The following is a 24,380-nucleotide window of genomic DNA, read 5'->3' on the forward strand; positions in this document are numbered from 1 at the left end:
CTGAAACTGGGTGATTTATAAGAAAATGAAATTTATTGCTTACAGTTTCGGAGGCTGGGCGGTCCAAAGTCCAGGGAACACATCTGGTGAGGGTCTTCCTTGGTGGTGGTTTCAGCGACACAGGGTATCACATTGCGAGATGGCAGAAGCAGAGAGAGATAACTCCTCCTGCACTCTCCTTTTAGAATCCTCAGAACCACGCCCACAACCACCATTAAGTCATCAGCTTAATCACTTCTTCAAGACCCCCACCTTTCAATTACATAATAGGATTTCCTACCCTCTCAACACAGTCACAGTGGGGGCCAAATTTCCAATACCTGGAACTTTGGGAGACACAGTTTAGGCTTCAGTGAGTTTGGGGGGTGGGGGGGAGACGTTCAATCCACAGCATTCACCCCTGACCCCCAAAACTCATGTCCCTTTCACATACAAATATATTCATTTTGTCCCCAAAGTTTTAACTTGTTTCAACTCAAAAGTACAAAGTTCAGAGTCCCATCTGTGGAGTCAAAACAAGTTATCTTCTGCCAAGATACAATGGTGGGACAAGTATAGGGTACATATTCCCATTCAAAAAAGGAGAAATAGGCTAAAAGAATGGGGTAAAAGGTCCTAAACACGTCTGAAACCCAGCAAAGCAGGCATTAAATCTTACAGCTTGTAAATCATGTACCTTGATTCCATGTCTGACATCCTCTGAACACTGGTGCAAGGCTTTGGTCCCCAAGTCCTCCAGCAGCTCTACTCCTCTGGCTTTCCCGGTCTGAGGGCCACACTTCAGCTGTCCCAAGCTGGCGTTGCATGTTGGTAGCTCCACAGTTCTGGGGTCTCCATGGTGGTCTTGCTCCCACAGCTCCACTCAACATGGCACTGATGGGGTTAATCTGCTGCAACTCTGTCTCCTCATTTCCTCTCAGCATTGCTGGAGTGAAGGCTCTAAAGGCTGTACTGTCCCTATGACAGATCTTTTCCTGGGTCCAAAGGCTTTTCCATCACCCTTTTCTTCCTCCTGAGCGTGCATTTTAGCTTCATTTTATTCATATACCTAGCCATTTTTTCATTATCAATAAAAATTGCCTTCCTAATTTACTAGATTTAATCATTAAGTACCTGTTCTGTTGTCCAGGGACCTTCTGTCGTGTGGTAGCTGACTGGGAACACATTTTCTGAACATACTTTGTACTTCCATATAGATTCTGGGTCTGAAATAGCAAAGCAAAGGAGGCTTTCTTTTAAAAGTTGGCCTAAAACATTATAACCAAGGCAATTAGCATACCAGCTAATTAGTACCAAGGTTCAATGTTTAGATTACTTAGGGAATTCTATATAAATACAATTTTTGTTTCATGCCAGACTCTCCCTTTCTGCCTAGTTAATTTGGAGAAAGCAGGTTCCAGTGTATGGTATTACCCTGCCATCTTCTGGCCACATTAGTAGTTGCAGCCCAAAGAACTATTGCAACAGATTAAAGTCTCACTCCTACATTTGTACTTACAGAGACAGAAACAAGGAGAATTTCATTTTTTTGGTTGTTTTCCTTTGCAAGGCAGAAACTTTAAATATATTAGATATGGTTTTAAAGAGTGCAAGATGGTACCCTTGTTGACAAATGATCACCATTGTGGTCTGAGGAGGAGGATTTATTTAGAACCGGCTTGAGGCAAAATGTGGAATAAAAGCTCCAGGAGTCCTGTTCAAATCTACACATGTTACTGTGTGTCCCACCACACAGAAAAGGATAGGCTTCTCTAGAAGCATTTTTTGTGTGTGTGTAAAGTCCTAGGAATTCTAAGTGCTAATAGGTTGCCCAACTCTGATGTCTAAAGACATAGATGAATCCAACTTGTTTGGGGAAGTCTGAAATGTGGCCTGGGGCAGAAGTAGGGTATGAGACTTTGGTGTGGTTTGTGTGCCCCCTCCTGGAGAGGTGCCCAAGCTACAAGTAATGAGTGCAAATAATCAACCACAAAGAAAATAAGCACCGGAGTGCTGTGTACAGAATGACTCCAACAAAGCAGAAAGCCACTCTGGGGCCTCACCTCTGCTTCAGGGAAGGAACGCAGTGTGTGGCAGGGTCATGCCACCCCTGGAGCCAGCCAAGCCTGAACTCAGAATGTGGTCACCACTTTGGCTGGCTGTGTTTTGTTTTGTTTTGTTTTGGTGGCTGGCCAGTATGGACTGGCTGGCTGTGTTTTGCTGAGCACATTACCTGGTGCTCTCAGGCTTGTTGTTCATCATCTGCAAAATGGGGATGATACAGTAATCCTTGTCATGTACTGCGAGGATTCATGCCATAATACATGTAAAACATCTCACCATGTCTGGCACTCGGTACTCAGTTCTGTGTGACGATGACGGTGATGAGTAATACAAACCGCTAAACCCAGTTCCTACCATAATTCATTGAAAGTTATGAAAAGAAGAAGGAACAGGTGGAAGAGAAGAAAGTGGAGTGTTCTTCATGCCATTCTTCTGAGCTTTAGACTTGAAGAGCCTTACATTTCTTGAACAGTTCATGCTGTTTTTGCTCTTCATGTATTTGGAGTGTTCTCTAGTGACCACTGCTCAACAGTCAATCAATATGGAGGGGCCAGTAAGTGAGGCCAATGCTGGAGATGGGGGAGGGATCAGTGAAAAAAATCACCCAACGTCTGTCACCCACCCAGGGATCCGGAGGCCCAGAGGTCCCTATCCTGCAAGCATCTTTGGTTGGCCCATGCCTTCCTCCTGGCACTTGGTCTGCTACTGGGTCTGAGAAGTTTGTGGCTGGTGATGGGTGTTACTGAACCTTCCATGAAACAGTTTTTTTTAACTTTTTTTTTTGGCAGCTGGCTGGTTCTGGGATCCAAACCCATGAACTTGATGTTCTACGGCCATACTCTAACCAACTGAGCTAACCAACCAGCCCAGTTTTTAACTTTTTAAATGCATATTATATTAGAAAACTGCTGTTAAAAAGTTATCCTAAGTGAGAATACATCCAAGAGCTTTGTTCAAAGATAATATTCAGTTGCATGTTTGAAAACAACTAATCAATGGCTTGGTCTACGACATCTGCTCAGTGCATGGGGGTGAGTGGCTTTCTGCCAGGGACACTGTTCATCTCTCAGGCTCTAGAGTCTTAGGCAGGGGAAGTCAAGCCCCTTTTATATAAACTTGGCTCTCCAGCACCAATCCCTGCCTGATGACAGAAAGCAAGTTGGAATAACTACGAAGGCCTTCAACAGTCAGTCTCTGTCATTGTCAAAGTCAATTTCAGGCTGCTGTGGTTATTCCTGGGGATAATCAATAAATCATGTCATCACCTTCACCTCTCACAAAGGGGGGTGGGCAGAGAGAAGGCACTTCATCATCACAGAAAAAGCATTCCTACTGCCAGAAATAAAAAGGAAAATGCAGCAATCAATCCTGTAATCTGAAGCCTTAAAAGTTAAACATCTTAACAAGATGTAAAGTCACGACTCAGAAGGGGGCCAAAATGCATACCAATACTGATCCTGGCTCCAGGATGAAAGGACTCCACAGGCTTGCAGCTTATTACAGGACAGAACACAGCTTTAAATGAATGCTCCTTGCTCGCTGCGGGATGCTGCCATATGAATATGAGTTAGAGATAAAAGTAAAGTGGTAGTTGGTGCTAAAGATTCAGTAGCACAGAAAGTTTTAAAAATGATATTAGCAAGTGGGGAGTTCCCATCAAAATCATTTTTTTTTTTTTAAATTTGTGTTAGAGTAGTAGCCCAGGAAATGGAGAGTATAGCCTGTGGAGAGAAGGGCAGAGCAAAAGAGGTACAAACCTTTCTTTGCATTGAGTGGCTAGAAGCTATAACAAATATCTCTAGTACTGGAAAGAGGCAGGTAGTTTCTTACCCCTGAGTATATGGTAACTGCAGTGAATGCTTAGAAGAAAAAGGCTGGGGACCAAGGAGAATTTGTGTAATTCATCCCTTCCCTGAAAATATTTCAGGACAAAGGAAAACCATATTTTTTCCCAAATAATGACTGAAATAAACTGGCATCTCAGGAATCTTACAAATCTTAGTGCCTTGAATCGTCAGTGTCTGTTGATTTGAATAGTAACGTACTTGACTCTCAGAAGGAAGTTTTATTTTAGGTTTCTCATGACCAAACTGTGTATATATTTTATACTTAACTTTTCCTATTAAGAAACGCTAATTGGTGCTGTCACTCTACCCTCTTTAGATGTGGAAAAGTCACTACCAACAAGAAGAGTGATCCATTTGCCTGGGGAGAAAACCGCTTGTGTGTCAGCTGCTGTATCCGATGAGTCCGTGGCTGGAGACAGTGGGGTCTACGAAGCTTTCGTGAAACAGTAAGGAATCAGCAGGAGTGCTGTTTAGCTACGTCATAGTCCTCATAGCAATGCATGCACGAATACTTGCATGTACTGCTACCATTAGTCTGCTCTCTGCAGTAGTAGGGACTTTAGCCGTTAATGATATGGTGTGCCTGAAACTTCAGTATACCAAAAATGTCCCATTGGCTGTGGAAATGATAAACAGATTGGTATACTCAGAGGCAATTCACCCTCTTTGAGAGTTAAAAAACTTGATTTTAGTGGGAATGTTGGAGTGATTCGCCAGTGTCTGTGTGGCACATGCACCTTCTCATGTGTATTTCTGAAAACCTGGACTGTCCTTAGTAAGGCTCAGTAAAGTCAGACATCAGAAAGTTTTTTCCTACAGGCAGACTTTTCTAGAAAAGGTAAAGAAAGCCTATAAAACAATCAGCTTTCACTGGGATCAGTTCCACTTGGATAATATTGCAGTGCTGTTAATTCAGGTTTTCACTCAAAATCATTAAGTGGTAAACACTTAAAGTAACCATAACAATCAATATCCCCATTAATTAACTGTTCACCTACTCCTTGTCCCTAGGTCTAGCGAAATAGAAGATGTTACATACAGTGAAGAAGATGTGGCTATTGTGGAGACTGCCCAGGTGCAGATAGGACTCAGGTAAAGGCATGTGCATAGGGGAAAGGAGCAATGCTAGAAATATATGCAGTGACAAGTAGCCTGTGGTTACTCCTTATTTCATTCAGCTTCTCTTTTGACAGATATGATCCAAAAAGTTCAAGTTTCATGGTGATTATAGCACAACTTCGAAATCTTCATGCTTTCTTGATACCTCATACTTCAAAAGTGTAAGTAAAATCAGTGAAAAACAAACAAATTGAGGAACTTAAAAAAATTTCCACATAAGATAATTTTGCATTGTAATCAGGCAAATGAAATCATCAAAATGAAGATATGAGAAAAAGACAGCCGGGCTGATGATGTTCTAAATCAGCAGTAGATAAAGATGAAGAGAAAAGGAAGATGTGAAAAAGTCATATTGGTCCTTATTCAACTGATTCATTATCAAGAATGGGAACCAAGGCTTTTTTCTGACCAGAAATTATGTATTATGCTGTGGTGTTGGGGCCTAATTGTTTGAAATATGATTAAAATTATTGTTATTGTGTAATAGTTACTATTGTTTGTTTAGAGAAATTTTCTGATCTTTTATATGAAAATGTAGTGATTAACTTTTTTTTTTTTTTTTTGGTGGCTGGCCAGTGTTGGGATCTGAACCCTTGACCTTGGGTTCAGCACCACACTCTAACCAAGTGAGCTAACCAGTCAGCCCATGTAGTGATTAACAGTACAACATCGCCCATCAAACATTTTATCATGCTACATGTTAGTGTGTTTCTATCATCAAGCATTCACTTCCCTTTAACCAGTAATTTCTTAAAGTTATTTCACTTTATGTCACTTCATCAAACCAAGAATCCCAACAAAGTGATGGCCTAATGCTACACAGTCCATTGTTTAGGGTCTGCTTGTTTCCTAACAGATATTTCCAGAGATTTTTACCACCATTCACACTCTCGAGAGTCAGAGTTTCAGTGACTTTCTTATGGGCTTGTGGCTGGAAAGTAACAGAAAGAAGCCAGATTTCAATTTAGCACCTCTGACTTAGAATCCAGAATCTGTGTGTCCATCCTGCATTTAAACTTTCCTGTAAGAGACAGATCTTAATGATATTTTGAATATGGCAGTGCAAGGGCTTGGAAATAAAAAAGACATAATGAGTGATGATCCCTGAGACTCTATACCCAGCCAGCTGAACCTTTTCCTTACTGATAGAGTATATTCCTCAATAAGAAGAACTTTTAATGGGATTAATGTAGTGTTCCAGATGTTTTCCCTGCAGGTTTTCTTTTTTAAGTTCACATCCTCATATTCCAAAAATTGTCAGAGAAAGACAGTGAATCCAAGAAAAAAAGAGCTAAATGGGTATTATTTAGTAGGCAGTAAAGGATAGAGATAGTGGATATCTGTGTATGGACCGTCATCAGAGCTGGAGGGGATTAGGATTCCAGAAGGGATGTAGGATCAGAGGACTCCGTGAAATCAAGGCATGGGGTATGCACATTATCAGAGCAGTAAAGAGAAGAGGCGTAATGTAGGAGTGGCTAGATCACCGCAGAGATCGTGCTACCCAGGTCTGAGATTAAAAATACGAGTTGGCAATATTCAGGGAAGACTGGCTTGACTTCTCTGTACCAATAAATATGCTGTGATATTGGCGCATACCATTGGTGCCCTTAGTAAGGCAGATCAGAGAGAAGACAGTTCTACCAGAGACTGAGTCTATGAACAGTGAGAACCAACTCACAAGTCCAGGAGAAAACTGCAGAACACACCAAGAAAATGTACTTTCTTGCAGCTCTTATTATAAGGGTACACCTACCCAAATGCTCTACCTCAACTAAACCAATCACAGCCATTCTCACTTACGTCATAGGAAGTCACCAAATGCCCTCTAGTGGTACGATGATACTCAGGGTAGTTCAGCACCAGTAGTAGTACTCAGCCCAACCGTGAATATAGAATGCTCTTCTGCTCCCAGCCGGCATGCAGCTTCTTGTCTAATTGGTCTGAGCTTCACTGAGATGTAGTGCAGCATTTTCTTAAACCCATGTATGAGTATAAAGCTTTGGCCTAAATAATGAACTGCTAAATATGACAACTAGGATGAAATATGCTTAAAATAGTTCTTTTTTTCCTCACTTCAAAACTTATTTTTTGATTGTTAATTATGACAAGCAAAGTTTATGCTGCTTCACCTAGTTGACAGAAGCTTCAGTGTTTTTGTGACTGGCTTATGGCTCACCTGACCCCGGTTTGGAGAATTCGCTCCCCACAGCAGAATAAGAGGAAAAGCACCCCTCCCTTTTTCCTTTGTACCTTTGGCTCTTAACTATGTAAATTCCTACTTTTTAAATGTGGAAACTAGATCACTTAAGTGGTTAGGCCAGTGGTACAGTGTAAAACTGAAGGCTGGAGAAACAGTAAATTCCTTCCTTCCATTCTAACTCTCTAATGTATTTCTCGTTTATTACTCGTCAATGAAGGCAAAGAAAAAAGATTTTCTTCTGCTGAATCTCCAGCCTCTCAGGGAGAGTGAGCTGTGTCTTAGTAAGGCTCTTAAATCAATAGCAGCAGCCCAAGGCCCTCTAGGTTTTTAATGCTGAATCCCATAATTAATGTTGATATAAAATATAAAATGATATGACATTACTCAGTTCCACATTTGAGTTTACAGTTTTTCTGATTGCATGTTTTAGAATATGAATTAGACAAGCCTGGAAATGGAAGAGGGGGTAGATTTAGTGAGTGTTCTTTTTCCTGGATTTAAAGGAAAATATCTTGTGCTGTTTCCAAGATTTGTGTCTTCATATAATATGTGCTCAGAAAATTAACTTTAAAGTAGTATGAGAAGTTATTGTTTTTCCATAACTCTTCCTCTGAATTTTACAAAGCATGAAACTCTTTTAAAATAGTGTCATATCTGAGACTTTGGAGATGCTAGACAATGATATTTTTGAACTGTTATTTCATCTGTTTTAAATTTTCTTAACAATATGCTACTTAGCTTTTCTTTTTCTCTAGTAGGATAATGTATTCCATTCCTGGGAAGTGACCATCAGCATCTCTTGTTTAATACTCAGGATGAGGAGTCTTTGGGATAAAGTCACCAGTATCTACTTAGTGTGTTTCCTACCTTCCCAGGCTCAGAAATAACTTATTTTGGAATTGGCTGTACATGGGGCAGGTGGGACGTTAAATTCGTCTGCCCCTCGGACTTTCTTCCTCTTCACTTTCCTATCATGTGCCTTTGCTGCAGTCCTGTGGTGAGTGGCAGGCCGGGCCGTTGCATGCTCAGGGGCACAGTCGGCACGGGTGGGTTAAGAACAGACCGTCTCTGCAGCTGAGCACGGACCCATTATGGCAGCAGTGCTTTAGGTTGAAAATGAACTTCATGTTCCCTCATTTTCTCTCTTTTGCAGATAATTTCAAATGATAGCTGTGAATACAGTACACTCGAAGAACCTGTGAAATCCGTTTCATTCTTGTTCTTTGCAGGTATTTTAGGGTTGCTGTACTTCCCTCCTCAACTGATGTCAGCTGTCTGTTTCGAACAAAAGTCCATCCACCCATAGAATCCATTTTATTCAATGATATGTTCAGAGTGGCCATTTCCCAAACAGCCCTACAGCAGAAGACACTGAGAGTAGACCTTTGCTCTGTCAGTAAACACCGAAGGGAAGAATGCCTGGTAGGATTCTTCATAGTTACCATTATCAAATAACACTTACAATTGGGTATTCTGGGAATAACATATATTTTCTAGTTGCCGTTTTGCCAGCCACTGTAAATCTGCCCAAACCTTGGGACACATCCAGTGGTTGTTTCTCTTTTTTTCTGAGGTAGTGATTTCTGTTCATTCTCTTATTCCAGACCTTTAAAATCTGCTTATAAATTGTGATTTTCTGTGAAAGCTACTTTTCATTTCTATCCTCTGTCTACAGAAGAACTTTTATCTCTGTTAGAGTTATCACTTATGGAGCGTGCTTATTACTTCCAGTGCCAAACCTTGTGCTGAGTGCTCTGTGATAAATGAGAATTTACCTCATTTAATTCTCATGACCATGTTATGAAAAATTGATTATGAAAGGTGTGATTATCCCGTTTTAAGAGAAAGAGCTGCTTAGAGAGCTAATGTATACAGGGTCACACAGCTAGTAAATGATGGAGCCAGATATCAAAAGACATCCAACACATAATTCAGTGTTGCAAATTTAAATTAAGCAAGACACTGAGTATATGGTTCCTTTATTCAGCTCATTTGTCCCCACCATAGTATTAGAGTTCTAGAAAGACATAGTGTTGCTGTTTAGAGCACTATGATATTTAAGTGCTCCAGCAAAATACTTCATACTTACCTAATGGTGATTTATTAACACATCATTGTGCATAATAACCAGAAAACCATCACGTACCAGTAAAGTTACATACGTGTTCAAATGCAGGCATCCAGAGGTGTGCCCGTGTGTTCAGAAAACATTGTAGGTCTGCAGTCCAATAGGAAGCAAAGAAACACTCATGCTTCATGAGCAAAGCTTAAAAGGGTGATAGGTTTCTCCTTAATTTTTTCTTTCTTTATTTGAAAAAAAAAGTTTGATAATATTGTCTGATGATAAACGAAGTTAGAAAGAAGCAAAGGTAATGCAAGGAGTCCTGCTTCCTCTCCCCTGCCCAGCCCTCCTTTCATCTCTCCAGACTGGGACAATCAAAGAAGACAGGGTGTGGTGAGTCTCTTGGGTCCCATTTCAGCCGGAATCACCAAGGTGTATTCTGAGGCTTCAGAACTGCATGGCAGGGCCCCCTGGTGGGGCTGGACACACCACTGCAGACCAATGCAAAGCCACCCCCAGATCCTAGGTGTCCCCCTACCCCAACCAGACTTGGTGTCCTGATGCCCCCATCCCAGCTGGGATGGTACAGAGAAGGTCTTAGTTTCGTCTTCTTTCCCTTCCTTGGGCTCCTGAATTCATTTGCTCCAAAATCTTGTTAATTCCTTTTCTCTGGACTTTTTTTTTCTTTTGTGTTTCCTTTCCCTTCCGTTTCTCTTTTATGTCCCCACCTCTCTTTCCCTGTGTCTGTCTTGCTATCTCTGTGTTCCTCTTTCTTCTCTCTTCCTGTTTCTCTCTGTCCATTCAGGCCTCCTACCCGCTCCCATGCTCCTATTGCTTCCCTCCTTAGTCTCCTTTTTGATATGCCAAACCAATTTTGGATCAAGTGCATTTAATGAGAACAAAACAAAAGGCTCATAACAACAAGAACGTTTCGGGAATAAACAAAGTTTTAAAAAAACCGTTGAGTCAAAAAGTCAAACAATAAAGAAATTAGTATTCCTTAGAGGGGGGGGAAAGAAAGAAGTAAAGATAACAGACTTGTTGGGCTATCAGAAAAGTTTTAGTATAAAAGATGTTGTACTTAATATATGTCAGTCTCCATTAAATATATTCATTGATAGCCTTTAAAAAAATAGTATAGTTTAACGTAGAGATTTTGAGTATGTGTGATTTGGTGGAATATGAAAGCCTTTACTTTCACTTTACCTTTTTTGGCATTCTACTAATTTGTGTATCCAAAGATAAATTTGCTGGTTTCTCATTCAAAATGGAATTTGTATTTGTTTGTTTTTAAAATTTTCAGTGGATAATGGGTTGTTTGTGAGTAATAATCAAGTCACTTTTATGGCTAGGTGTGGGCAAAATAGTATTTCACAAAATAATTCAGGATTGGCTTTGAGATTGGAGATTATTTCTTATTTAGTCAGCTGAAAATATGTGACATCTCTGAGTTTTAAAAAATCCACCAATGCTTTATATTACGAGTATTGCATTTTTTTTTACTCTAAAAAAAAGCTCACCCAATAATATTTATTATGTTGAAGGGAACAAATACTGATTTAAACATTATATATTCTCTCTTCTTTGTTTATTATTTTTCTGTTTTTTTTTTTTTTTTTTTTTCATTTCACATAGGCTGGAACTCAGATCAGCCTGGCAGATTTACCATTTTCCAATGACATTTTCACTCTGTGGTATAATTTGCTTCCTTCCAAGCAAATGCCTTGCAAAAAGAATGAAGAAGAAAATGAGGACTCTGTATTTCAACCAATCGAGCCATTAGTAGATTCTATAGACTTGGTGAGTCAAAATTAGAGATCAAAGTCATTAAAATTTTAGGGGGTAAGCTTTCAGCCTTTCACCACTAAGTGTGATTTTTGCTGTGGGCTTTTTGGTAGATGCCCTTTAACAGATTGAAGAAGACCTCTTCCTAGTTTGTTGAGCATTTTTATTACTAAAGGCTGTTGGATTTATCAAATGCCTTTCCTGCATCTGTTGAGATGATCATGTGGTTTCTGTCCTTTATTCAGCTGATATGGTTTATTAATTAATTTTCAGGTGTTAAATCAGTTTTGCATTCCTAGGATAAATCCCACTTGGTCATGGTGTAGATCCTTTTTATGTTATTGTATTCAGTTTGCTAGTATTTTGTTGACAATTTTTGTGTCTATAGTCATAGTTTTCTTGTGATGTGTTTGTCTGATTTTGATACTAGGGTAATTCTTGCCTCATGGAATGAGTTAGGACATGTTCCTTCCTCTTCTACCTTTTGGAAGAACTTGAGAAGAATTGGTATTAATTCTTCTTGAAATGTTGGTAGAATTCACCAGCAAAGCTATCTGGGCCTGGACTTTTCTTTGTGGGAAGTTTTTTGTTTACAAATTCAATCTCTTTACCTACAAGTCTATACAGATTTTTCTTCCTAAATCAGTTTCAGTAACTTGTGTCTTACTAGGAAATTGTCCATTTCATCTAGGTTACTTAATTTTTTGGCATACAATTGTTCTTCATATTCCCTCATAAATCTTTTATATCTGTGAGATTGATAGTGATGTTCTCTCTTTCATTCTGGATTTTAGTAATTTAAGACTTTTCTTTTTTTTTTTGGACAGTTTGGCCAAAGGTTTGTTTATTTGGGGGATCTTTTCAAACCACCAACTTTTGCCTTCATTTATTTTCACTGTTTTTTTATTCTGTATTTCATGAATTTCTACTCTAGTCTTTATTATTTTCTTCTTTCTGATTGCTTTAGGATTATTTTGATTTTCCTTTTCCATTTTCTTAAGGTGGGAAGTCAGGTTGTTGATTTGAGATCTTTCTCCTTTTTTAATGTAAGTGCTTACAGCTATAAATTTCTCTCCAAGCTCTGCTTTAGCAGCATCCCATAAGTTTTGGTATGCTGTATTTCAATTTTCATTCGTAAGTCTCAAAGTGTTTGCTAATTTTCCTTGTGATTTATTCTTTTACTCATTGGTTATTTAGAATGTGTTAATTTCCACATATTTGTTAATTTCTCATGTTTCCTTCTGTTATTGATTTTTAATTTCATTCCAGTATGGCCAAAGAGCATACCTTATATGATTTTAGTCTTTTTTAATTTATTGAAGCTAGTCTTATGGCCTAATATGTCCTGGAGAATAATTCAGATGCACTTGAGAAGAATATGTATTTCGCTGTTGTTAGGTGGAGTTCTACAGATGTTTGTTAGGTCTAGTTGATTTATAGTACTCTTACGTATGTGTATATATATACACACATGTATACACACATTTTTATCATACTTTGTTTTCTATTCTTATCTCACTCTGTGATGTATTTCTTTTGTGGAGGGGGTGATGGAGAGGTATAACAAAGTGCATAAATTTTATTGGAATAGGTTGATGAATTTTCACAAAACAAACACACATATATAGTTACCATTCAGATCAAAGTATAGTATGTTACCATCACTCCAGTATCCTCTCTTATGCACTATCCTAGGTATTACCAGCCTCCCCTAAAAGTACTTCTATCACCATATGTTAGTTTTGCCTGTCTTTGAATTTTATATACTGGAATCATTCAGTATATATTCTTTTATGTCTGACATCTTGTACCCAACATTGTTTGTGAGAGTCATCTATGTTATTTTGTGTAGTTATAGTTTGTTCATGCTCATCGTTATGTGATATTTTATTGTATAATTACATCACAATGTACTAATACATTCTTTTGATGGACACTTGATTTGTTACTAATTTGGGGATTGTTATGAATAGTGCTGCTATTAGTATTCTTGTACATATCTTTTGTAAAAATACTGTCTACTTTCATTTTAGCTATTTTGGTGAATATATAGTACTGTCTCATGTTTTTAATTTGCATTTATCTGAGGATAATACATTAATTGCTAAATGGATGAGACATCTTTTGTGAATTGTGAAGTTTTTATAAGATGGGTGTTATTTTTTTCTTAAGCATTTGGGAGAATTCCTAAGAGAATTCATCAGCCAAGGCTATGGTTTTCAATGATACAGCATATTGAGACTTACTTTATGACTTAGCATGTGGTCAGCTTTTGGTAAACATTTCATGTGTTCTTGAAAAGAATGTACATTCTTCATGTCAAGTTTGTTAATTTTGTTTTTCAAATTCTCTACATCTACTGGTTTTTTAGTTTGCTTGTTTTATCAGTTATTGAGAGGTATATTAAAATCTCACCGACTTATGATTGTAAATAAGTCTATTTCTCCTTTTAGTTCTATTAATCTTTGCATTTTTAGTCTATTATTAGATTAATATAAATTTGGCATTGTGTTGTATCTTTCTGTTCAACTGAACCTTTTATCAAGCTATGTCAACCTTTATTTGGTTAGTGTTTGCATGGTTTATCCTTTCCATCCTTTTACTCTCAGCCTTTCTGACTTCTTATATTTAAAGTGCTCCACAAGCAGTGTCTAGTTGGTTTTGATTTATTATCCAGTCTTAAAATCTTTATCTATTAATTGAAGTATTTAGTTCATTTACATTTAAGGCTATTGTTGATATATTTGGGTTTGAACCTATCATTTTACTATTCATTTTCTTTTAGTGCCATCTTCATTCCTTTTTTTCCTTCTTTTGAATTAATCAACTATTTTTTTAAATTTCATTTTATCCTCTACTAGATTATTAGTAATACAGTCTTTAATTTTTTCTATTTTCCTGGAGATGATAGCATGAATCCTTAATTTATTATAAACTACCTTAAATTATTACCTTTACTTTTTTTCAGAAGGGCAAGGATTTTAAAAGACTTTAACTGCATTTTTTTCCTTTCCTCCTTCTGTGTAATTATTGTCATATATTTTAGTCACATGTATTTTGAATCCCACAAGATATTATTATTATTATTGTTTTATTGACATTTAGTGTTCATTTAAACATTTGGTATTCGTTTAGATTTCCACACATTTTTACCCTTTCTGATATATTCTATTCCTTTCTGCCTTATTTTTCCTCCATTTGAGTCATTTTCCTTCTGCTTGAAGAATTCCCCTTAGTATTTATTTTAGTACAAGCCTGTTGGTATCTATTTCAACTTCATTTGTGAAGGGCAGTTTTTTGCCACATATTCAAAATTCTAGGTGGGCATTTATTTCTTTGAACATGTAAAATATATTATTTTATGGTCATCTGGTTTCCACTGATTCTGTTGAGCTGTTGGAGGACAGTCTCATCTCTGATCCTTAGAAAGTAAGGTATCCTTTTTTCTTGCACTACTTGTAAGGTTTCTTCTTTTTCTTTGATTTTCAGCAGTTTCACTCTGATATGCTAATGTGGTTTTATACTAGTGAAATTCTTCATCATTTCATGTTTTTTAACATATTAATTATAAAAATTTAAATTCCTGCTCTAAGCACATGAAGTATATGGATCATTTGTGGATCTGCCTCTTTTGTCTATTTTTTCTCTTGGCTTTCAGTCATTAGGTTCTGATGGAATGCTGGATATTATATATGAAGGATTGTAGAGGCTCTAGCTGATATCTTCCTCCAGAGAAGATGTAAATTTTTTCTGAAAGGCAAATTATAATATGGGCAGATTACCTGAATACTTGGGGGACCTGAATTCCAATTTTTCTCACCCTAGGACCATATGAGACCACTGAAATATCTGTTTACTGTTTTAGCCTCCTAGCAGCTGGGCTTTTACTTTGTTTCTCAGCCTCTTGCTCTGCACATATGCAGCTTAGGAATGCCAAATGTTTTGACAGGAACATCCTGCAGAATATTGGGCTCACTTTACAGTTCATTGTCTCTGGCCCCTTGTGTGCTGACTGCTTTGGTAGTCCTGAACTCAGTTCGAGTCCTCACTTCTTGCTGATACCTTGCTAGGTAGCCAAAGTGTGTTTAGCTTGTATGCCTCACTACTAGAATTGACGAATGCTGTCAAGGGAAAAGAGCATCAGTGAGTGATAGCTCACTATATTTCTCTTTCCTCTGGGATCTTGGCCCCCTACTCCTTATTGCCTTTGTTGCTTTTCATTGCTTTAAAACGTCTGAGAGTTTTTATTTGGTTTATGTTTCATTTTATTCAGATTTCGTATTTGTTCTCAGCAGGGAGCTGAGCCTGGTAGAAGCTTCTTCTTCACAGCTTAAATTATAAATCTCCATCTGATGAATTTTTAAATCATTTCTCAAAGTGCATGATGTTAATTGTTATATGTTTTACATTCTCAAGGATGCAGTGTCAGCCTTGCTTGCAAGGACATCAGCTGAGCTTTTGGCTGTGGAACAAGAATTAGCACAAGAAGAAGAAGAAGAACCAGGGCGAGAAGAGGAGCAAAGGGGTCCAGATGGAGATTGGTAAAACACTTGTTTCCTTTCACTCTTGGAGACTCAAAGGGGATGTTTTTAGTTGCTCGTAAGAAACTTCAAGTGAAACCTTTATGAGTTCATATCTTACTCCACAATTATGGACAGCAGTGCAGCCCCAGGGAGCTATGGCTAGGGAAAGTCTCTACTTGGTCCTTAGTTGAAGGAGGTATGGCAAGATTGTAGGCCATATTAGCCAGATTGTTTATTCTTGCTTTGAGTAATTTTTAACACTATTTTCTGAGCTTTTTTTTTTAATTCTAAACTACCGATTTTGAAAGATATGGTAGCTCATTGTAAAGTCAAATAGATTAAAAACTGACTCTCTTTTTCTTTAAACTACCAGAAGTACCATTTAGGCTCTGGTAAGACAAAGCAGATATTTAGAAAATGGCTTCTGTATTGTCATTTCTCTATTTTTTACCACTTTCACCTTCTTTTTCTGTTTCCTTCTCTGTATCCATACCCTATCCTTTAAAAAGGGGGGGGGGGGGGTAGTTATAGCTTTTGTCCAGATTCATATATGAATGGTCTTTAGAAAGTTCACGGAAGGATTTGTGTTATCTTTTGATTTAATTTTTCCATGAGCTTTTTGAAGTATGCTCATATGTGACTAGCTATCTTTCTTGGTTTACAGTATTTTCTCTAAAAACAAATTTTAGTGAATGCTTAAAGTTGTTTAAGCATATATGTGAAATCATTTGGGTTAATTTTTTATATGTAGTTGCTTATACTGTTATGTTTGAACTACCGTTAACACATATATGCGTGTGTGTGTGTGTGTGTGTGTGTGTGTGTGTGTGTGTGTGTGTAGCATGCGTTTCTGTGTATGTGTGTATATAAAACTTTTTAGAAACTCAGAGTGACAAGGTATATTATAAATAAGACATACATGGACATTTGAAAGGAAGAACGACTATACTGATGTAAAAAGTACAGATATACTTTGTGCTTATCAAAAATTCTTTAAAGTAAATGAAAACCAGAGCACTGTAAAATAAATATGAGAGTGATTATAAGGTTCATCATAGTACCTTTAAATACTAAGCTTTCCTGGTGTATGGAAAACATATAATTTGTTTCACACATATTTCAGAAAAAATACTCAGTATGTGAATAACGGAATTTATAACTCATGGTAGTCATTGCTGGTTCCACATTGTATTCACTTAATGGCTGGTGAGACATGTAATAATTAGTCTGTGCCAATTTGTCAGTATGTCACCAATCACAGTTAAAGCCAGACATTTAGTTATCAATGGAAAAAATGTTTCTTGTCTAAGAACATGAAACTCAACAAAGTATGAGGTGTTCTAAACTGTCCTACTACTCCTGCTTTATATATTCTGTATAAACTGTTAATCCATTTATATTCTGGAGCATCACACCACTTATAATGCCACCCACATTAATGCCATGCTTTTGTTAAAGATGAGATCATATGATAGTAAGAGTCTTCTGTTAGTTTAGTAGTACTCTACAGTAGTACTTTAGGGCCCACCCAGCCACCACAGAGGCCCCACTGGAGTGACTGGCAGCCATGCAGGACCCAGGCAAGTGAGGCTCTGCCCACGAGAGGCCCACCCAGCCACCGCAGAGGCCCCACCAGAGTGACAGACAGCTATGCTGTCAGCAACACTCTCTGCCACTGCTGCAGACACCAGTAAGGAATGACTGAGCTGTGACAGCCACTGCCACAGCAACTGCTGCCACAAGGACAGCTCACAGCCACAACAGCAGCCACTGTTACCTCATAGGTTACCTGCTGACCATTCATTGGCACAGACAGAAAGAGTCACCAGTGGAGCCCAGGGAAAGAGGAAAGGAAAAACAGAAAACCCACCCAAAGTCATCCATTCAAATCAAGGAGCACTAGTATACCCCAGTGCACCCATCAGGGTCAGGGTGAGCTAGCCAGGGTGCCAATAGTCCCACCCAAGAACACCCACCATAATCTAAGAGTAACAAGACTCCAAGGCACTGTCCCCTGAAATTGGAGAGCTTGCTCATGTCCTGATGAACCAATATAGTTTCACCAACCTCAACAAGGAAATACTAAGTGTCCCAGGGACTAGGTCACAGAGGCACTCTCACACAATTCCAACACTGAATTTGGCCGAAATAACTATAAAGAGACTACACTATGATGTCTACCTGGATCCAATACTAAAACAACCCATTCAACCATCATTATATATAAACCACACCTGTGAGAGGAGCTCCCTCTCTGCTAACCATAATCTAGAGTACTAGAAGTAACTTCTCTACCAGATAACTAAATACCAATGGAGAGATACTAGAAATTTTAAAAATCAAGAAAATATGACACCACCAAAGGAATATAATAACTCTCAAATACCAGATCTTATAGAACAGGAAGTCCTTGAAATGACTGAAAAGGAATTTTGATCAACAATTCTAAGGAAACTCAAGGAGATACAAGAAGACTCAGTTAAACAACACAACAAAATGGGAAAGAGTATCCAGGACCTAAAGGAGGGAATGTACAAAGAAATTGCCCTGAAAAAGAATGTAGCAGAGCTTTTGGAGCTGAGGGATTTGTTCAATGAAGTAAAAAACACAACAGAGAACTAAAACAGCAGGCTAAAACAAACAGAAGAGAGAATTCCTGATCTCGAAGATGGACTTTTTGAAAAAACTCAGACAGACAAAAAGGAAAAAAGAATTTTAAAAAATGAAGCAAATCTAACATAGCAGACAACCTTAAGCACTCAAATATCTGAATCGTGGGTGTTCCAGAAGGGGAAGAAAAAGGAAAAGGCATTCAAAATGTATTCAATGAAATAATAGCAGAAAACTTGCCAGGTATACAGAGAGGTACAGATCTGCAGATCTAGGAGGCTCAAAGATCCCCAAACAAATTCAACCCAAAAAGATCCTCTCCAAAACACATTATAGTCAAACTGGCAAACATGAAAGACAGAGAGAGAATCTTAAAAGCTGCAGGAGAAAAGTATCAAGTCACCTGTAAGGGAGCCCCTGTCAGACTAACAGCTGACTTTTCATCAGAAACCCTAAAAGCCAGAAGAGAATGGAATTGATATATTCAAAACAACAAACAACAAAAATTGCCAGCCAAGAATACTATACCCAGCAAGGCTATCCTTCCAAAATGAAGAACAAACAGTATATTTCCAAGACAAACAAAAACTGTGGGAGTTCACCACCACACAACCAGCCCTACAAGAAATTCTCAAAGGAGTACTGCACCTGGTCCCTGAAAAACAATAATCACTACCATGAATATTCAGGAAAGAACAAAACACACCAGTAAAACAAAAATGCAAACAATAAAGAGAAAAGAACTTTATCTACTGTCTCAAGAAACCAACAAACACAGAAGACAAACAGTACATCAGAAAGAAAGGAAGAAAAGATATTTAAAACATCCAATCAAAAATCAGTAACATGCCAGGGGTAAATCAACACCTTTCAATAATAATTCTTAATGTAAAAGGATTGAATTCGCCACTCAAAAGACATAGACTGATTGGATTAAAAAGATGGACCCAACAGTATGCTGTCTTCAAGAGACTCACCTCACCTGTAAAGACACACACAGACTAAGTAACAGGATGGAAAAAGATATACCATGCAAATAGAAACCCAAAATGAGCTGGAGTAGCTATTTATTTTTTTGTCAGATAAAATAGACTTTTAAACCAAAAACCGTAAAAAGACGTAAAGAAGGCCAGTATATAATTTAAAAATGGATCTATCCAGCGAGAAGACATAACAGTAATAAATATATATGCACCCAATATTGGATCAGCCAGATATATAAAGCAAACACTGTTAGGCCTGAAGAAAGGTACAGACCGAGATACCATAATGGTAGGGGACCCGAACACTGCACTCTCAACATTGGACAGATCATCTAGGCAGAAAATCAACAGAGAAACACAAGATCTAAACAATACTTTTGACCAGTTGGACTTGGCAGACATCTACAGAACATTTCATTCAACATCCACAGAATATACATTCTTCTCATCAGCACATGGAACATTCTCCAGGATAAACCACATTAGGTCACAAATCAAATCTCAACAAACTCAAATAATAATTATTTTATGTATTTTTTCAGATCACAATGGATTAAAATGAGAAAGCAATAACAAATGAAACTCTGGAATTTATACAAACCCATGGAAATTAAACAACACTCTACAGAATGACATATGGGTCCAAAAAGAAATTAAACAGGAAATCAAAAAATTTATTGAAAGTAATGAAAATAGTGACACATCATACCAAAACCTGTGGGATACTGCAAAAGCAGTACAAAGAGGGAATTTTATCCCAATCAATGCTTGCTTCACAAGAATGGAAAGATGGCAAATAAACAACCTAATACTTCACTTCACAGAACTAGAAAAATAAGAAAATCCAACCACAAAGTTAGTAGATGGAAATAAATAATTAAGATTAGAGCAGAACTAAATGAAATGGAAACCCAAAAAAACAATACTAAAGATCAATGAAATAAAAAGTTTGTTTTTCAAGAAATTAAGTAAAATAGATAAGCCATTAGCTAGGCTAACTAAAGAAAGTAGAGAGAAGACCCAAATAACAAAAATTAGAGATGAAAAAGGAGATATTACAACCAATACCATAGAAATACAAAGAATCATTAGAGCCTATTATAAACAACTATGCACCAACAAATTTGAAAACTGGGAGGAAATGGACAAGTTTCTGGACATACACAAGCTATCAAACCTGTACCAAAAATAAAAAAAAAAAATCAGCCAAAAAAAAAAAAAAAAAGCCCAGGACTAGATGGCTTCACTGCAGAATTCATCCAACCTTTAAAGAAGAATTAATACCAATTCTCTACAAACTATTTCAAAAAATTGAAACAGAGGCCATTCTCCCAAACTCATTCTGTGAGGCAAACATCACCCTGATTCCAAAACCAGACAAAGATATAACAAAAAAGGAAAACTACAGGCCAATATCTTCGATGAATATAGATGCAAAAATCCTCAGTAAAATATTAGCTAATAGAATACAGCAACACATACATAAAATTATACACCACGATCAAGTGGGATTCATCCCAGGGATGCAAGGTTGGTTCAGCATACACAAGTCAATAAACGTGATACACCACATCAACAAAATCAAAGACAAAAACCATATGATTATCTCAATAGATGCTAAGAAAGCATTTGACAAAATTCAACATTGCTTCATGATAAAGACTCTCAACAAATTAGGTATAGAAGGAATGTATCTCAACACAATTAAAGCCATATATGACAAACCCACTGACAGTATCCTGAATGGAGAAAAGTTGAAAGCTTTTCCCTTAAGAATAGGAACAAAATAAAGATGCCCACTCTCGCCACTCCTATTCAATATAGAATTGGAAGTACTAGCCAGAACAATCAAGGAAGAGAAAGAAATAAAGGGCATCCAGATTGGAAAAGATGAAGTCAAATTGTCCCTGTTGTAGATGACATGATCCTATATAGAGAACAGCCTAAAGACTCTACAAAAAAACTCTTAGAGTTGATAAATAATTTCAGCAAAGTTCAGGATACAAAATCAACAGAAAAATCAGTAGCATTTTTATATTCCAACAATGAACTAGCAGAAAAAGAAATCAGGAAAGCTAGCCCGTTTACAGTAGTCTCCCCCAAAATAAAATGCCTAGGAATAAAGTTAACCAAGGAGGTGAAGAATCTCTATGATGAGAACTGAAAATCCTTGTTGAGAGAAATTAAAGAGGACACAAGAAGATAGATATTTCATGCTCTTGGATTGGAAGAATTAACATGAAAATGTCCATACTACCCAAAGTGATCTACAGATTCAGCGCAGTCCCCATCAAAATACTAAAGACATTCTCCACAGAAATGGAAAAAACATTCTAACATTCATATGGAACAACAAAAGACCCCGAATAGCCAAAACAATCCTGAGCAAAAAAAATAAAGCTGGAGGCATAACACTACCTGACTTCAAACTATACATAGTAACCAAAACAGCATGGTACTGGCATGAAAACAGACACACAGACCAATGGTACAGAATAGAGAACCCAGAAATCAGCCTATATGCCTACAGCCATCTGATCTTTGACAAAGGCACCAAGAACACACACTGGGAAAGAGACTGCCTCTTCAATAAATGGTGCTGGGAAAATTGGATGTCCATGTGTAGAAGAATGAAACTAGACCTTTACCTCTCACCATATACCAAAATCAACTCAAAATGGATTAAAGAATTAAATATACATCCTGAAACTATAAAACTTCTGAAAGAAAACATAGGGGAAACACTTCAGGAAGTAAGACTGGGCATTGACTTTATGAATATGACCCCAAAAGCACAGACAACCAAAGGAAAAATAAACAAATGGGATTATGTCAAACTAAAGAGCTTCTGCACAGCAAAAGAAACAACAGAATGAAAAGACAACCAACAGAGTGGGAGAAAATATTTCAAAATATGCATCCAACAAAGGATTAATATGCAGGAATTCAAACAACTTAACAGCAAAAATACAGGTAAACCAATTAAAAAATTGGCAAAGGAGCTGAATAGGCATTTCTCATAGGAAGATATAAGAATGGCCAACAGACACATAAAAAAATGCTCACTGTCACTCAGCATTTGGGAAATGCAAATCAAAACCATATTGAGATATCATCTCACTCCAGTTAGGCTGGCTAATATCCAAAAGACTGAGAATAGCAAATACTGGCCAGGATGGGGAGACAAGGGGAACCCTCCTACATTGTTGGTGGGATTGTAAAATGGCACAGCCATTATGGAAGGTGGTATGGAGGTTCCTCAAACAACTACAGATAGAACTGCCTTATGACCCAGCTATTCCACAGCTGGGTATGTACCCAGAGGAATGGAAATCATCATGTCGAAGGGATACCTGTACTCCATGATATTGCAGCTCTATTTACAATAGCCAAGAGTTGGAACCAACCTAAATGCCCATCATCAGACAAGTGGATAGGAAAATATGGTATATCTATCTACATGATGGAATACTACTCTGCTATAAAAAAAGAATGAAATACTACCATTTGCAGCAACATGGATGGACTGAGAGAAAATTATGATAAGTGAAATAAGCCAGACACAGAAAGAGAAATACCGCATGTTCTCACTTATATGTGAGAGCAAATAAAAATAAATATAAATAAATAAACAAATAGGGGAGAAAAAAGACAACAATCACAATAATTCCTTGAACTTGTTAAGAGAAGAGAACAGATATGTTGATGGGGGTGGGAAAGGAAGAGATGAAGAGGGGAAAGGGAGGAATTGGTAAAGGGCTATGAAAATCAACTACACTGTATAATGATAAAAGAAAAAATTTTTTTTAAAAGTAGTACTTTACACAGGGTTCTCCCTGCTCACTGTGAGCCTGGTCAGTAATGGGTAATTTTAATCCTTATGTCTTTATTCACTCAGCTGAAAGTAACTCCATTCTGTTGTAGGATTAATTTTACAATAAACGAACAACTAATACCATGTTATTTTATAGTGTCAGTATTTTTACATGTTGGCATTAAACTGTATATATGATTTTCAGAATGTTTTTATTTTATTATCTGGAGATTGGGTCAAATTTTCATGAGTTTAACTTTTTAGTATCACATTATAGTGAATTTGCTGCAGATTGCTAGGAAGTAAAGTGAGAATTTTGTTTTTTATGAGACATTTAGTTAAGAGTTTTAACCAAAGACATGGCTTGAGTCATTATGTATGAGACTGTTGTTTATTTCTCAGATAACGGGTTAACATGCCCAGGTTGTACTGTTCACGGGCATGTCTGCTTGATTTAAAGTTTGTTTTTCTTCACCATAGGTTAACAATGCTAAGAGAGGCCTCCAATGAAATTGTGGCTGAAAAAGAGGCTGAAGTTAAATTGCCAGAGGGCAGTAGCTGTACAGAAGACTTAAGTTCATGCACTAGTGTTCCTGAAATCAATGAAAACAGGAGTAGAAAAGAAAACTACCGTGCCAAAGACATTAGGAGTCAGCCACCTACTGGAATACCCACCCTGGTGAATATTCAGCTCCTAAAACACATAGCTTATAGGCACCATGTAGACTAAGAAGATGTATGGTTGTCTCTTCAGGTGTAATTCCGTGTTAGGATTATATGCCAAAAGCTGATTATGAAAGGCATTTGTGGGAATAGGCTCTAAGAAGCATTATAAATGCTTTAAAATTTTTAAATGGCCGAAAATATTAATTCTCCACTTGTATTTGATATAAGAAGAAATATAGTTTAGATCTCTATAAGTGTCCTGTGAATTTTTTTTTTTTTTTTTGGTGGCTGGCCTGTGTGGAGATCTGAACCCTTGACCTTGGTATAATCAGCAGTGCTTGTGAATATTTTTAAGTATTTTCTGAATTTCTTGGATAAAAGCAGGGTAATTGTATCAAGTTTGACATATGTTATGTTTATTTCTATTTCAAACACAAAGCAGGCATTTTAAGTTCATTTATGTTAGATGATGTTCTGATTGCAGTCTCCTCTGGAAGGTGGCAGATGACTTGGTTTAGGCACAGGTGCCAGCCAAGTTATTAAACAGATAATTTGCTAGTTAAGTGAGAGAAGTGTTAAAACTGCCATCCCCAAATAGGGAAAATTATTTTCAAGCTTTGAGGATGCTGGCACGCTTGGGATGTTGGTAATGGAGTTTAGAAAATTCCAATTCTTTATCCCTGTGAAAATAATATTATACCCTTTCTGAGGGTTTTCTTTTACAG

The 24,380-nt window shown here is 37.4% G+C and overlaps 1 protein-coding gene across 1 annotated transcript in view; it reads left to right on the top strand.

The window, feature by feature from the left end:
• WWC2 (WW and C2 domain containing 2) overlaps positions 1 to 24,380 on the top strand; it is a 223,341-nt gene that overhangs the window by 163,670 nt on the left and 35,291 nt on the right. The window contains exons 12-18 of the mRNA XM_063076826.1: positions 4,207 to 4,336; positions 4,902 to 4,982; positions 5,084 to 5,170; positions 8,442 to 8,634; positions 10,910 to 11,074; positions 15,476 to 15,600; positions 23,470 to 23,668. Coding sequence (XP_062932896.1) covers positions 4,207 to 4,336; positions 4,902 to 4,982; positions 5,084 to 5,170; positions 8,442 to 8,634; positions 10,910 to 11,074; positions 15,476 to 15,600; positions 23,470 to 23,668 — 980 coding nt within the window. The remainder of the gene's footprint in view (positions 1 to 4,206; positions 4,337 to 4,901; positions 4,983 to 5,083; positions 5,171 to 8,441; positions 8,635 to 10,909; positions 11,075 to 15,475; positions 15,601 to 23,469; positions 23,669 to 24,380) is intronic.

Source organism: Cynocephalus volans, chromosome 13, assembly GCF_027409185.1.
Source record: "Cynocephalus volans isolate mCynVol1 chromosome 13, mCynVol1.pri, whole genome shotgun sequence".
NCBI lineage: Eukaryota > Metazoa > Chordata > Mammalia > Dermoptera > Cynocephalidae > Cynocephalus > Cynocephalus volans.